Source organism: Oryx dammah, unplaced genomic scaffold (genome assembly GCF_014754425.2).
Source record: "Oryx dammah isolate SB20612 unplaced genomic scaffold, SCBI_Odam_1.1 HiC_scaffold_22, whole genome shotgun sequence".
Lineage (NCBI taxonomy): Eukaryota > Metazoa > Chordata > Mammalia > Artiodactyla > Bovidae > Oryx > Oryx dammah.
The window spans coordinates 12,448,031-12,460,554 of NW_024070206.1; the positions used below are offsets into that span (position 1 = coordinate 12,448,031).

The 12,524-nt window shown below is 56.3% G+C and overlaps 1 protein-coding gene across 2 annotated transcripts in view; it reads left to right on the plus strand.

The window, feature by feature from the left end:
* MYO5B (myosin VB) overlaps positions 1-12,524 on the plus strand; it is a 338,248-nt gene that overhangs the window by 308,178 nt on the left and 17,546 nt on the right. Inside the window, exons 30-33 of one of the 2 annotated variants that reach the window (XM_040264474.1) lie at positions 2,908-2,985; positions 6,613-6,811; positions 8,278-8,371; positions 9,672-9,815. In XM_040264474.1, coding sequence (XP_040120408.1) covers positions 2,908-2,985; positions 6,613-6,811; positions 8,278-8,371; positions 9,672-9,815 — 515 coding nt within the window. The remainder of the gene's footprint in view (positions 1-2,907; positions 2,986-6,612; positions 6,812-8,277; positions 8,372-9,671; positions 9,816-12,524) is intronic. The other variant, XM_040264475.1, reaches the window with a different exon arrangement.

Sequence of the window (12,524 nt, forward strand, 5' to 3'; positions counted from 1 at the left end):
TGTGTGTGTGTGTGTGTATGTGGCCTCTTTGGGAACAAGGCTCAGCACAGTGAGACATATGAATATCAGTTCAGTTCAGTCGCTCAATCGTGTCCGACTCTTTGCGACCCCGTGGACTGCAGCATCCAGGCCTCCCTGTCCATCACCAACTCCCAGAGCTTACTCAAACTCATGTCCATTGTGTCGGTGATGCCATCCAGCCATCTCATCCTCTGTCATCCCCTTCTCCTCCCGCCTTCAATCTTGCCCAGCATGAGGAATATATAGGTGGATATTAAGTGACATCAAGGACTTATAATATTTAAGAAGTCAATTCCTGTGAGCTTGTTTGGGGTTTTCCTTCTTAAGCCACCAGGTGGCCTTCTCTCCCCAGCTCGTCACCCACCCCTGCCCAGCAGTGTGGAAGGAGGGGAGGGAGACCCCCTGCATGGGAAACAAAAGATAGGCCTGGAGCTGGTTGCTGCTGCTGCTGCTGCTAAGTCGCTTCAGTCGTGTCCAACTCTGTGCGACCCACAGACAGCAGCCCACCAGGCTCCCCCATCCCTGGGATTCTCCAGGCAAGAACAGTGGAGTGAGTTGCCATTTCCTTCTCCAGTGCATGAAAGTGAAAAGTGAAAGTGAAGTCAGTCGTGTCCGACTCCTAGCGACCCCATTGACTGCAGCCTACCAGGCTCCTCCGTCCATGGGATTTTCCAGGCAAGGATACTGGAGTGGGGGGCCATTGCCTTCTCCGGAGCTGGCTGAGTGGTTCTTCATTTACTTGTGTGTCTGACTTCCGGAGCCCAGTGGGATGACTGGGCCGCACATTTCTCTACTCCAGTCTTTCTGCCCAGTGCCTGGCATATTATAAGAACGAGGGATGCGACCTTCCTCACTGCAGGGCTCAGCAACACGTGTGCCCCCCTCCTCGAGAGGGGTCTCCTGGGAGCTGCGGGGGTGAAGGGACCCTCTGAGGCCTGGCAGCCCCTCCTCAGGGTCTGCAGGACCCGGCCGGGAAAGGAGCTGAGAGCAAGGCCAGGAGACCCTGGGCTCTGGCCCGGCTGTCAGTGCCAGGCAGTAGCCTCTCCCTTGGTGTGTGCGCCGCGCGGAGGTGAGACAGTTGGGGATCTCCAGGGGCCCGAACGCTGCGCCCGCCTCTGGGCCCGACCCCACGCCGGCCGTCACTGTGCCTGGAGTTCCTGCCGGTGACCTGCCCTCTGGGTTAAAGCCACTAACACAGCAGCCACCAAAAGGCCCGTGTTCAGTGTACAGGGTTAACACCCGGGAAGGGGAAGGCCTGCGCTGTTGCCTGCCCCCCTCACACAGCCCAGGCCACGTGTGGACGGGCAGGGGGAGTGGGACGCACGTGTCAGCTGCGGAGGGGGCGGGGAGCTGGCACGATCTGGGAAAGCCAGGCCCGGGGGAAGGGCTGGGCCCTGGATCGGGGAGGTCCCAGGGCACACACCCGGCTGCTGGAGGCAAGCGTGGGCAGGAAGCAGAGGCCACAGAGCCTGCCCATCACTAGTGCTCCCTCAGCTCGTTCCGGACACTGCAGAGTTGGGCCTGTGCTGGGTGTGACCACCTATGCCTGGGAGGCGGCCCACGCGAGCCCTGCCGGAGCTGGGCCTTTCCTCATGAGGAGGAGCTGGGGGGTGCGGGGGAGATGTGACAGGTAGCTGCACACCCCAGACCGCACACACATCCTGACCAATGCGGCATCCGGCGGCTGACCACGGCCAGAAATGCTCTGGGAACGACTGTCATCTCCTGAGAGTTAGGTTGCTGGTCTTGACCGCAAGCAGAGTGGATACAGCTCCTGCTTCCTGCTTCCTGCCAGGGTTCTGGGGTCCAGTCCGCAGGAGCGGAGGCCTCTGGGAGCAGGGACAGAGGGGCCGAAGTTGGATGGGGACAGCAGGGCTCTGCCTGCTGCCCGCCACCCAGTCCTGCGGGCCTTTGAGGTTCTCGTGCGTGCCCTGGGCTGGGCAGGGCTGGGGAGTCCATGCTGGGGGAGTCTGTGACACGTGCCTCCCTTCTCGGAGCTGCCTGGCTGGCACTGAGAAAACGCAGGGCACACGGAGAGGACAAAGAGCTAGAAAGTCAGAGGCATTGCCCTCCTGCTTTTCCAGTTGAGTAAACTGGAGCGATGCAGTCCGGTCCCAAGGTCAAGGGGAGAAAGTTCAGTACTCACGATGCCAGTCGCAAAGTTGCTGTTAGCTGTTTCTTGATGCCAGACTGTAGGGAGGACAGGAGTTGAGATGAGTTATACTTTTGTGCCCTTGAGAAGTGACAGGAAGGGGACACACTCTGACACACAGGCAGGACAGGTCGTCTCCTCCCCTGTCCTCGTGGAGCCGGGGTCCCTGCGGCTGTGGCCCTGTGGCTCCGTGGATCTGACACCCGGGAGGCCACCACCCCCACCCCACACAGTCAGCCCACACTCGTCACCTGCACCATCCACCCCGCGCGGGTCCTCTCCTCCCTGCCCTGTTGCCTGGCCTCCCCGACTCGCGCTTGCTTTTCCCGGTCATTCTGGTAGAGGGAGGGGCGATAAGGGAGCCCCCGTGAATGCCTCCACCCAGCCCATGCTGCTGCGGTTCACAGAGTCATCAGAACAAGTTAACCCTCTTACTCTGCCTTCAGCAGTGGGCCTTCCAGCCTGGGGCAATCAGAGGCCTCACAGAAGGGGGCTTGGGAGCCCACTTTCAGGACAGTGACTGGAAGCTGGGAGACTAGAGGTAGATGATGTTTGCAGGAGCCCAGATGCTGGTGATGTGAGGGGTAGGAGGGGGACTGGGCGTTCTGGAACCTTCCCTCCTGCCTTTCCAAGCCTGGCTGCCCTTGTTTCCCTTTCCCCAGCCCTCTACTGCCCTCTCTCTCTCTTCCCCATCTACACACTGGACGCCCTGTTTTTCTGTCCTTTATTTCTAGCAAGACTGAGGATTGGGGCTACTTGAATGAAGATGGAGAGCTCGGCTTGGCCTACCAAGGCCTAAAGCAAGTTGCCAGGTCAAACGTGTATCTTTCTTCCTATGTCTGCTGTTCTGCCTGCCGTGTCTATGCTTGATTATTTTTCAGCTGGAGGGGATGCAAGGGTACAGTTCACTGGAGCGGGGTGGGGCAGGGAGGAGTGTCGGAGGGAAGCCCCTGCATCGCGGTCTGTCACATTGTGTGGAGGCTGATTGTTTGCATCAAGACGATAGCTCTTGATGGCTCACCGGAACCTTGAAAGCCACCCGGCCCAGCTCCCTCCCTCTGTGGGTGAAGGAACAGACGGGGTTAGTTAGCCTGCTTAGCAGGCTCTCAGCTCTCTAGAATGGTGGAAATTTAATTCTGGGATTCCTGAGTCTGTGCTGCTTCCGGGCTCCATTTTGACCATCCTGCGTGCAGATCAGCCCAGAGCCCTGACTACATCTGTGCTGCTGGCCCAGCTCCGGGCAGCCTGCCCTCCAGCACACGTGATGGTCCCCATGGTGGTAAGTGCTTGGAGCTCACTAGAGCTGAGTGGCCTGGCCCCAGTGTGCTGCGGTGTCAGCGGGTCTGACCTCATGCCTGTGGGGTGAGGACACTGGGGCTTGCAGGGAGTGAGGAACTTGCTGCCTACACGGAAGATCTGGAATGCGGACCTGGTTCCATTTGCTACCAGAGTCTGAATCCGGCCCTTTGGCCTTCAGCCCTGGGGCAGCAGCCTAGCACAGGAGATTAGACAAACCTAGACAGTGTAATTAAATAAGCAAAGACATCACTTTGCCAACAAAGGTTTGTGTTAGTCAAAGCTATGGTTTTTCCAGTAGTCATGTATGGATGTGAGAGTTGGACTATAAAGAAAGCTGAACGCTGAAGAATTGATGCTTTTGAACTGTGGTGTTGGAGAAGACCCTTGAGAGTCCCGTGGACAGCAAGGAGACTAAACCAGTCAATCCTATAGGAAATCAGTCCTGAATATTCATTGGAAGGCCTGATGCTGAAGCTCCAATATTTTGGCCACCTGATGCGAAGAGCTGACTCATTGGAAAAGACCCTGATGCTGGGAAAAATTGAAGGCGGGAGGAGAAGGGGATGACAGAGGATGAGATGGTTGAATGGCATCACTGACTCGATGGACATGAGGTTGAGCAAGCTCCGGGAGTTGGTGATGGACAGGGAGGCCTGGCATGCTGCAGTCCATGGAGTCACAAAGAGTCAGACACGCTGAGCAACTGAACTGAGCTGATGTGAAAAGCCAACTCATTGGAAGAGACCCTGATGCTGGGAAAGATGGAAGGCAGGAGGAGAAGGGGGTGGCAGAGGATGAGATGGTTGGATGGCATCACTGACTCAATGGACATGAATGTGGGCAAACTCCAGGAAATAGTGAGGGACAGGGAGGACAGGAGGTGCTGCAGAGCACCAGCTCACAGAGGCAGATGTGACTCAGCAACAGAGCAACAATAGGAGCACAGCCCGCCCGTCAGGCCCCGCGTCTGCTGCCAGCACATGGCTGCTCAGGGCTTTGGCGCAGCGTCACACACCTGAGACTGCCAACAGTAGAGGGGGTGGAGGTCCTCAGGCCTGTTCCCCAGAAGAGAAAACAGGCTCAGCAAGGTGGGGTGAGGGCCATGCCAGCACCCTCAGCCTGATGCTGGCAGAGCTGCGCCAGGAACCTAGGGCCTCGAGCTCCGTCTTCTGAGTTCTGCCTGCCGAGGCCGTCTCGGAGGTCCTGGAACAGCACCAAGAGCCTCTCTTATTGGCAAAAGAAAGTTCAGGTCGGCTGGCTCTTGCAGCCGTGTGTCACCTGGCAATGGGTTCGAGCTTGGCCCCACCTGTGAGCCATGTGACGTCTGGCTCCATTTTCTCACTGGTAGAATGTGGATCAGAGTCAGACCTTCCTTCTCAGCTTGTTGTCAGGGATAGATGCAGGTGAAGCACTCTGTACACACACCTTGCGTGGAGGAAGCACAGAATAAATACTAGCTGCTGCTTGTATTATAACAGCTGTTTTGGAGTAAGATCAAATTCCTGCCCCATCTAGATGTTTGGTTTATTTTGGTTTGGGAGGGGAAATTGGATGTGCTTTGATACGTAATGAATTTATTAATCAGGCGAAGAAGGCACAGCCCGATGGTGCATCAGGACACCTGCCCGACCTGCCCTGGGACATGGCCTCAGACCTGTCTTGGGTTTAGTGGTCTCACCTGCCAGATGAGGTGGCCAGCCTGGGGCTGGGGCAGAGGTTCTCAGGCCTTGCACAGAACCCCGGCAGTAAGCTCACTCACAGCAGAAAGTGGGAACTGATCGTTTGGGTAGAGTTCCTAGAACCCGAGCGTTCCAGTCTATTTCTCTCATTAAATTTATAGCTTGCTGGTGATGACTTTCAGTTTATCGTAAGCCAAGATTGGATGTTATCTAAATATTGTGTGTCCCCCTAAAAGTGCTGGCTTAACTGCCAAGTTATTTTCCACAAAACCCTCATTATTGCTTTCCTTTGGTGAGGAGTGAGTGACTCGGTCGTCCCTCTGTCATTCCTCCATTCATTTGTGTCACTTTGCTGAGCTGGCCCCCAGAGCCTAGCATCGCCCCCGAAGCTGCTGTGGAGCTGACCGGACATGCGGCTCTGTCCACCTGGGACTTTACAGTGGAGACGTTCCCCTTTCTCTTGTTCCCTCCCCCCTTGGGGCCGTTAGCACCTCCCAGACTGACCGCAGAAATAGCAGAACCACATGGTACTTCCAGTCACCATCTTTATCTGCATCCCAGGAAGAGGATGGCCCCAGTTGGGAGGCGTTTGATGAAAGTTTCTTTAAATTGTTAAGCCTGGGAAGATAGCACCATAGTCACAAAATCAGTAATTAACCTCTTAATGAGGACGCTGCTTCAGAGCCTTCCTTAATTCCTGGCCTTGCAGATGAAATGGAGGTCTCCCAGAATTGTCCTGACTGTCTCCCAAAACTTCTCCCCAACCTTCCCCAGATCTTCTCTAGGTGTTTCTGCAACTTGTCATGACAGCGGTGGCTCTTAAACCTTGCGCTGATCGTTTGCAACTAGTCTTAGCTTCTGTTTGGACTGTAGAAAAATGTGTATAAAAGGCCAGAGATGAAGTGAGGGGGGCGGTGGTGGTCATAGTGGTTAGGTGAATAAAAAAATAAAAAGATCTAATACTTTGCCTTTCTCAAACTTGCAGAGAACCTTCTAAAGGGGAGACATGCAAGTAATACAGTTAGTTCCGTCTACGAGAGTTTTGTCTTAGCGAGGAGATTCTTGTGAACTTCGGGGCAGATATTGACGCTTTTATTGGAAAGATGCTCTAAGAAATATATTTCTGCTGATCTCTTGACATGGAGACAGTCTCTCAACCCCAGACCAGCAGACTGTGCTCAAGAGTGAGGGATGAGGGGATGAGAGTGGTGGCAAGAAAGGCCTGAGGTCAGGGGTGCTGTGTTGGACCTTGATTCCCTGTCCTGCAAGAGGAAGACTGGTCTGCTTGCCTGCCCAGCCCCGCAGCCCCGCTTCCCACCCCCCGCCCCGTGTCCATCCCCCGTGGGTCTCATGCAATTGCTGCTGCTACTGTGTCCCTGCTTGGCTGCTCCCCGTCACGTGTCGCTCTGGGGGCACAGACTCCAGCCCCCCTGTCGTCTGTCCTCCTCCCTCCTGGTGCAGGTTGCTGGAGGCACAGCTGCAGGCCCAGAGCCGCGAGCACGAGGAGGAGGTGGACAATCTCAAGGCCCAGCTGGAGGCCCTAAAGGAGGAGATGGACAGGCAGCAGCAGACCTTCTGCCAGACCCTGTTGCTCTCCCCAGAGGCCCAGGTGGAGTTCGGCATCCAGCAGGAGATGTCCCAGCTCACCAACGAGAACCTGGTGAGTCCCCGCACCATGCAGGTCCCAGCCCTGGGAGGTCACGTTCTCAAAGCAAAGGGGACCAGCGGTGGCCTTTCACCAGACAGACAACGTTCATGTCTTTGGCTCTATGGCAGGAACAGAGAGAATCTAGAACTCTCCCGTCAGCAAGAATGCGGAGCTCTTTTGTCTGTCTGTTAACATGTAACTAGCCTCCTGAAAATTTAGCAGCCCTTCTGCAAGAGCTTCCAGGTCGTGCAGGTCAGGAATTCTGGCAGGGCCCAGGGAGGGCGGCTCAGCTCTGCTCCACTGTGGTTGGAGAGGGCCGGAGGATGCGAGGCCCCCCCCCGCCCAGTCCCAGGTCTGAGGCCTCGGTTCCCCTCCCAGCATCTGCTCTCTACTATTTACATGGCAACTGACTTCTAAGAGGATGAGGAGGAGGCCTCTTAAGATCTAGTTCCAGAACTGGCCTAGGGTCACTTCTGCCACCTTCTGTGGACCAGGGCAGCTCTGGGCAGATTTAGTGGTGGGGGCGGACTCCCTCCTCTTGCTCGGAGGGGCAGTTGGGGGAGGAGTCGGTGGCCATCCTGGCAGACAGTCATCAAATGAGCCGGGACAAAGGCCAGAGAAACGAGTCTCTGTTCTCAGAGATCTCAGGCGGGTGGTAGAAGCAAGATGGAAAAAAAGAGGAGGAGAAATAAGACGGTGTTTCCAAAAACCCAATTCTACATGGGAATAACAAATATTACAGAAAAAGCGTTGTGGGGGAGGCTTGAAATGAGGCAGGAGGCGTGAAAGGGATGTCGCCCTGCCTATAGGCAGAGAGGAGGAGGAAGGAGCCGGATGTCTTCCAAGGCTCCACAGTTGCATCGCTGTTGTGGCACAGAGTCTGTAATGGTCATGGAGCTCCCTGCTGGGACGGGGTGACATTAATGCAGTGCTGGGTCCCGGGGGCTAATTCCCCACTGGGGCCATGGCTGCTAGGAGTGTGGCAGCCCCTGAGGGCCCCCAGCGAAGGGCCTGTTTTGCTTCTGGGCCCCAGGTAACCTCGCTGGCCTGCAGGCTTGTCCAGCAGATGTCGCTCCAAGGCACTCTGGTGCCTTCACCTGTCCGTTCCCTCCCCAGGGCACCAGCCAGCCACCTGGGGCCCCAGAGGCTGAGGGTCTCCTGAGTGTTGCCGTGACAACCGGTGGAGGCGAGGCCTAGAGGACTGAGGCTCAGGCAGGGTGGCAGGTGGTCTGAGCAGGGAGGAGACTGCTGTCTGGACTGAGAGAATGCTCTGACCCATCCCCTGCTTTGTGGGTCCAGACCGGGAGGCAGCGGGGGTGGGAGGTGGGGGAACTCCTACTGGAGCCGGAGCCTGGCCTCCTCATTGGCAGCCTGGCTCTCCAGGTGCCAGGACCACCACCCCCCGCCCCCCCGCTCTGCCCCACCCTCCAGGGCGGGATTAGATGGGTTCTAATCACACTGCTTCCTTCTGCTTTTAGGACCTTAAAGAGTTAGTTGAGAAGCTGGAGAAGAACGAGAGGAAGCTCAAAAAGCAACTGAAGATTTACATGAAGAAGGTCCAGGACCTGGAAGGTAGGGTGTGAGTGCGGTGTGAGTAGGTGTGTGTGTGTGTCATGAGGCACTGGTATGCTCAGCCCCGCTCAGGGAGGGGCCTGCCTGCCCCTCCCCAGACAGTCACTTGCTCCTCTTGCTGCTGCCCCCGCCCAGGGCAGGCACAAGACAGACTCACAGAGACCCCAGGAGCTCGCCCAGTCTCATTTTGCTGGAATCTTCACCCACAAACACAAACTTAGCAAGTGTTCGGGTGCTGATTCCAAGCTGTGCAGAAAGGGGATGTTGCCTCATGGACCTGCCTTCGAAGGGTTACAGCTGGAAGGCAAAACTTCCTGGTTGGAAAGATCGCTCCGTAACGTGAAGCCAGAAATCACGGGGCCCCCCCTCCGTGCTCTAGTAGTCAGGGAGTGAGGCCAGTTCCCTGGGTAAATGTCCCACCTGGCATCTGCCCCAGAGAGGTCAGGCAGAGATTTCAGTGGATCTTCCAGAAACACCCAGAATGTTCTTTCTCTGACTCCCTGCTGTAGGTCTGATCATATCATTCTCCACCCTTCTTTGTACATCCCGCCTTCCTGAGAACCCTCCTCTGGTCCCCTCACCACCTGGGATGCAACCCCCCTTCCACTCCTTCTGCCTGAGCTCAGGAGTCACGTGCTTGGGGTCCAGTCCCCTTGTTCACTCCTAACACCACGTGCCTACCAGGCACGTTCCCATCACAGGGGTCAGTTCATTTAATCACCCGCTGACGTCCACCTGCTGCTCTTAGATGAGGCTCTAGGAAGGCAGGACCGTGTCTTGTTCAGCCTTGAGCTGTCGCCCCTCATACCCTGTGTGCCCCTCCCCGTCTTTGGATTTCTCTTTTCTGTTCCTAGACTTCTCAGTCTCCCAGTCACTCGGACTTTTTCTTCTCTCCCTTCCTCCGCCTTCCCTTCACCCTCCCTCTTCCCCTCTGATTCCCTCCTCCCCTCCTGCCTTTCTCATCGCTGGGAGAAGTGGGGAGAAGCAGCCCCCCAGCAGAATGGTTGTACCTCCTGCACCTGCATCCTTCCCAAGTCCTCTCTGGTCCACAGCCTGCCCTCTGCCGCTCTGGGTGTTTCCCGGCCCCTCTCCTGAGTGGATCCTGTGCCCAGTGCTCAGGTCTCCTTGTCACACGTGTGACCCGGACTAGGGCAGACCACGTACAGAGTGTGGGAGCCCAGCAAACACAGAACCCTGGGGCCCAGACCCCGGCCCGAACCCTGCCCACCCAAGATGCCCGGCCCCTGGGCCTGAGCCTGGAGATCTCTCAGTTCGTGTTCCGTCCCTCTGCCCTGCTCAGCTGCCCAAGCCTTGGCCCAGAGCGAGAGGAAGCGGCACGAGCTCAACAGGCAGGTCACTGTGCAGCGGAAGGAGAAGGACTTCCAGGGCATGCTGGAGTACCACAAGGAGGACGAGGCCCTGCTCATTCGGAATCTGGTGACAGGTCAGCCCCACCTCCCGTCCGCCTCCTGCACAACCTGCACCGCACGGACACCCCCCCCCCACTTTCACCCGCCCCCTCGAGCTGCTGCGTTTCTGAAGAGCTCCCAGGCGAGGCTGATGCTGGGGTTAGTGTGTGGGCTGCCCCTAGAGTGCGTTTTGGAGGTGCGCCCACAGGGCTCTTGGGAGCTGCTTTCCTCACCACCCTGGGCCTGGTTTGCCAGTTGTACCAGCTCCGACCCGTCTGGTCTCACACCCCCACCTGGCTTCGTGCTCAGCCCATGTCAGCAGCCGTCTGCAGGGCCAGCAGGGAGAGCCTGGGCCGGAACCAAGGGGTCCTTGGAGGCCTGGCTTTCTGGCCCCCGAGCTGCTGGTGCCCCTCTCTGGTGCCTGAGTCCTGCCGTCTGTAAGACTTGAAATAAGACAGAGGTCAAAGTGCTGTGTTGAATTGTTCGAGTGTGAGGAACTCAGAGATGGAAGAACAGAGCGTGATTTCAGCCTGGCACCGGTTTTGGTTCAGCTCTTCGGTTGGGGTGTTTTTAGTAGCTAAGTATTTTGCTCTTTTTATAAAGGTTAATTTCCCCTACCACCCATACGATTGCCTGACAACTAAATGTGACATAAGTTCACCTTAAACAGGCTGTGTCTTGTTCAAGTGCCATTAGGAAAGAACCTTTAATCTCGGATGAATGAAACTCAGCGCTCACAGCATCAGAGTGAAACAGAATAATACTGGTGGAGGGAGTAACACTGGCTCCTTGTGCCAGCTGACAGGCAACTCCCCATGCTCATCGCTCAGGTGGCCCCAGGCCTGCACACAGCCCTTGGCCACCTTCCCTCTAAACGACTTCCCACATGAACTGGGGGCGGATTTCACTGACGGCAGCTCAGGTCCCCAGCGCTGGCTATTCTGTGGATGATGACGAAAAGTAGAGCCATGGTCCCCACCCCCAAGACACTGCCATTTAGCTGCTGCAGGATCCCAAATCACAGTGGAAAGTTTCAAGGCAGGAGAAGCTATTTGCAGTTTGCATAGGGGTCAGGCTCAAAGCCAAAAGGTTTAGATTAGAAGTCTTAAAAAAAGGCACATTTTTTTTTCTGGAAAAATGTTATTGGCTTTCTAATTAGCACCAAGGGCCAGTCTGCAGTCATCTGTTAAGCCTATGAGATGCCCAAATGTTAACCAGGTATCAGAGTATTATGGCCTGTAGGTGTATATTTGAGGTCAAGTACTCCCTGGAGATGGGGAAACAGTGGAAACAGTGTCAGACTTTATTTTGGGGGCTCCAAAATCACTGCAGATGGTGACTGCAGCCATGAAATTAAAAGACACTTACTCCTTGGAAGAAAAGTTATGACCAACCTAGATAGCATATTGAAAAGCAGAGACATTACTTTGCCAATAAAGGTCCGTCTAGTCAAGGCTATGGTTTTTCCAATAGTCATGTATGGATGTGAAAGTTGGACTGTGAAGAAAGCTGAGCGCTGAAGAATTGATGCTTTTGAACTATGGTGTTGGAGAAGACTCTTGAGAGTCCTTTGGACTGCAAGGAGATCCAACCAGTCCATCCCAAAGGAGATCAGTCCTGGGTGTTCTTTGGAAGTAATGATGCTAAAGCTGAAACTCCAGTACTTTGGCCACCTCATGCGAAGAGTTGACTCATTGGAAAAGACTCTGATGCTAGAGGAAAAGGGGACAACAGAGGATGAAATGGCTGGATGGCATCACCGACTCCATGGACATGAGTTTGAATGAACTCCGGGAGTTGGTGATGGACAGGGAGGCCTGGTATGCTGCAATTCATGGGGTCACAAAGAGTCGGACAGAACTGAGCGACTGAACTAACTGACTGACCCTCTGGAGATGCTGGCAGCCCGTGCCGAGCCCCGACCCCAGACTCCCTGGTGGAAGATCTGAGGATGTTGCCCCTTCCTTCCCCCGGCCCACCTGCTGGTGGAGGGGAGGCGGCCTCCTTCGTTGCTTTGAGGAACTCGTGGGGCCTGGACGAGGTGGAGGTTGGGGGTGGAGGTAACAGGGATATGGGGTGAGGGCTGGGGCCACAGTCAGCGTGCCTGGGATCTGAGGCCCAGGGCCTTGTGCTTGCCTTTCCACCTTGCCGATCCCTGGTTCTTTCCTCCTCCTCCTCCTCCTCCAGGCCCTACCAGCACCCCTTTCTCTCAGCCTGGTCTGTGCCTCCCTGAACCTCCTCTGGAATGGCAAGCAGTCTGACAGCTTCTCCCTGGTCTTCCAGGGTTTTGGCAGGAAAGGGTCAGGAGGCCGAGCAGGAGTCTGTTGTTCATGGGGAGGCTCACCAGCCCCCTTCTGGTCCTGCTGGGGCACACAGCCCATGGGGCAGGGGGAAGCAGAGACAGCAGCTTCTCCTGACCGTGCCCTGGTTAGTGCCAGCCACAAGGGAGGTTGGTGAGATGGCTGTCAAGCAGCGAGGTTGGGGCTGGGCCAGTCAGGGCCTGCTTGAGCTGCTGCTTCTGGCAAAGTGTGGGCAGCTGCGGCCGTGAGGTTGCTGAACGGAAGACCAGATGGGCTAGAGGTTGCTCTGGTTCGCCCAGCCCCTGGCCCATGGGCTCCGTCTTTGGGACTAGGCCTCGCCTTCTTGCTGCTGAGGAGCCCACTGTGTCCACAGCAGGAAGTGCTGGTGCAGAGGCCTAGGGGGTCCTTGCCCCGGTCCCCTGATTGGGGAGCCTGTTCCTGCCT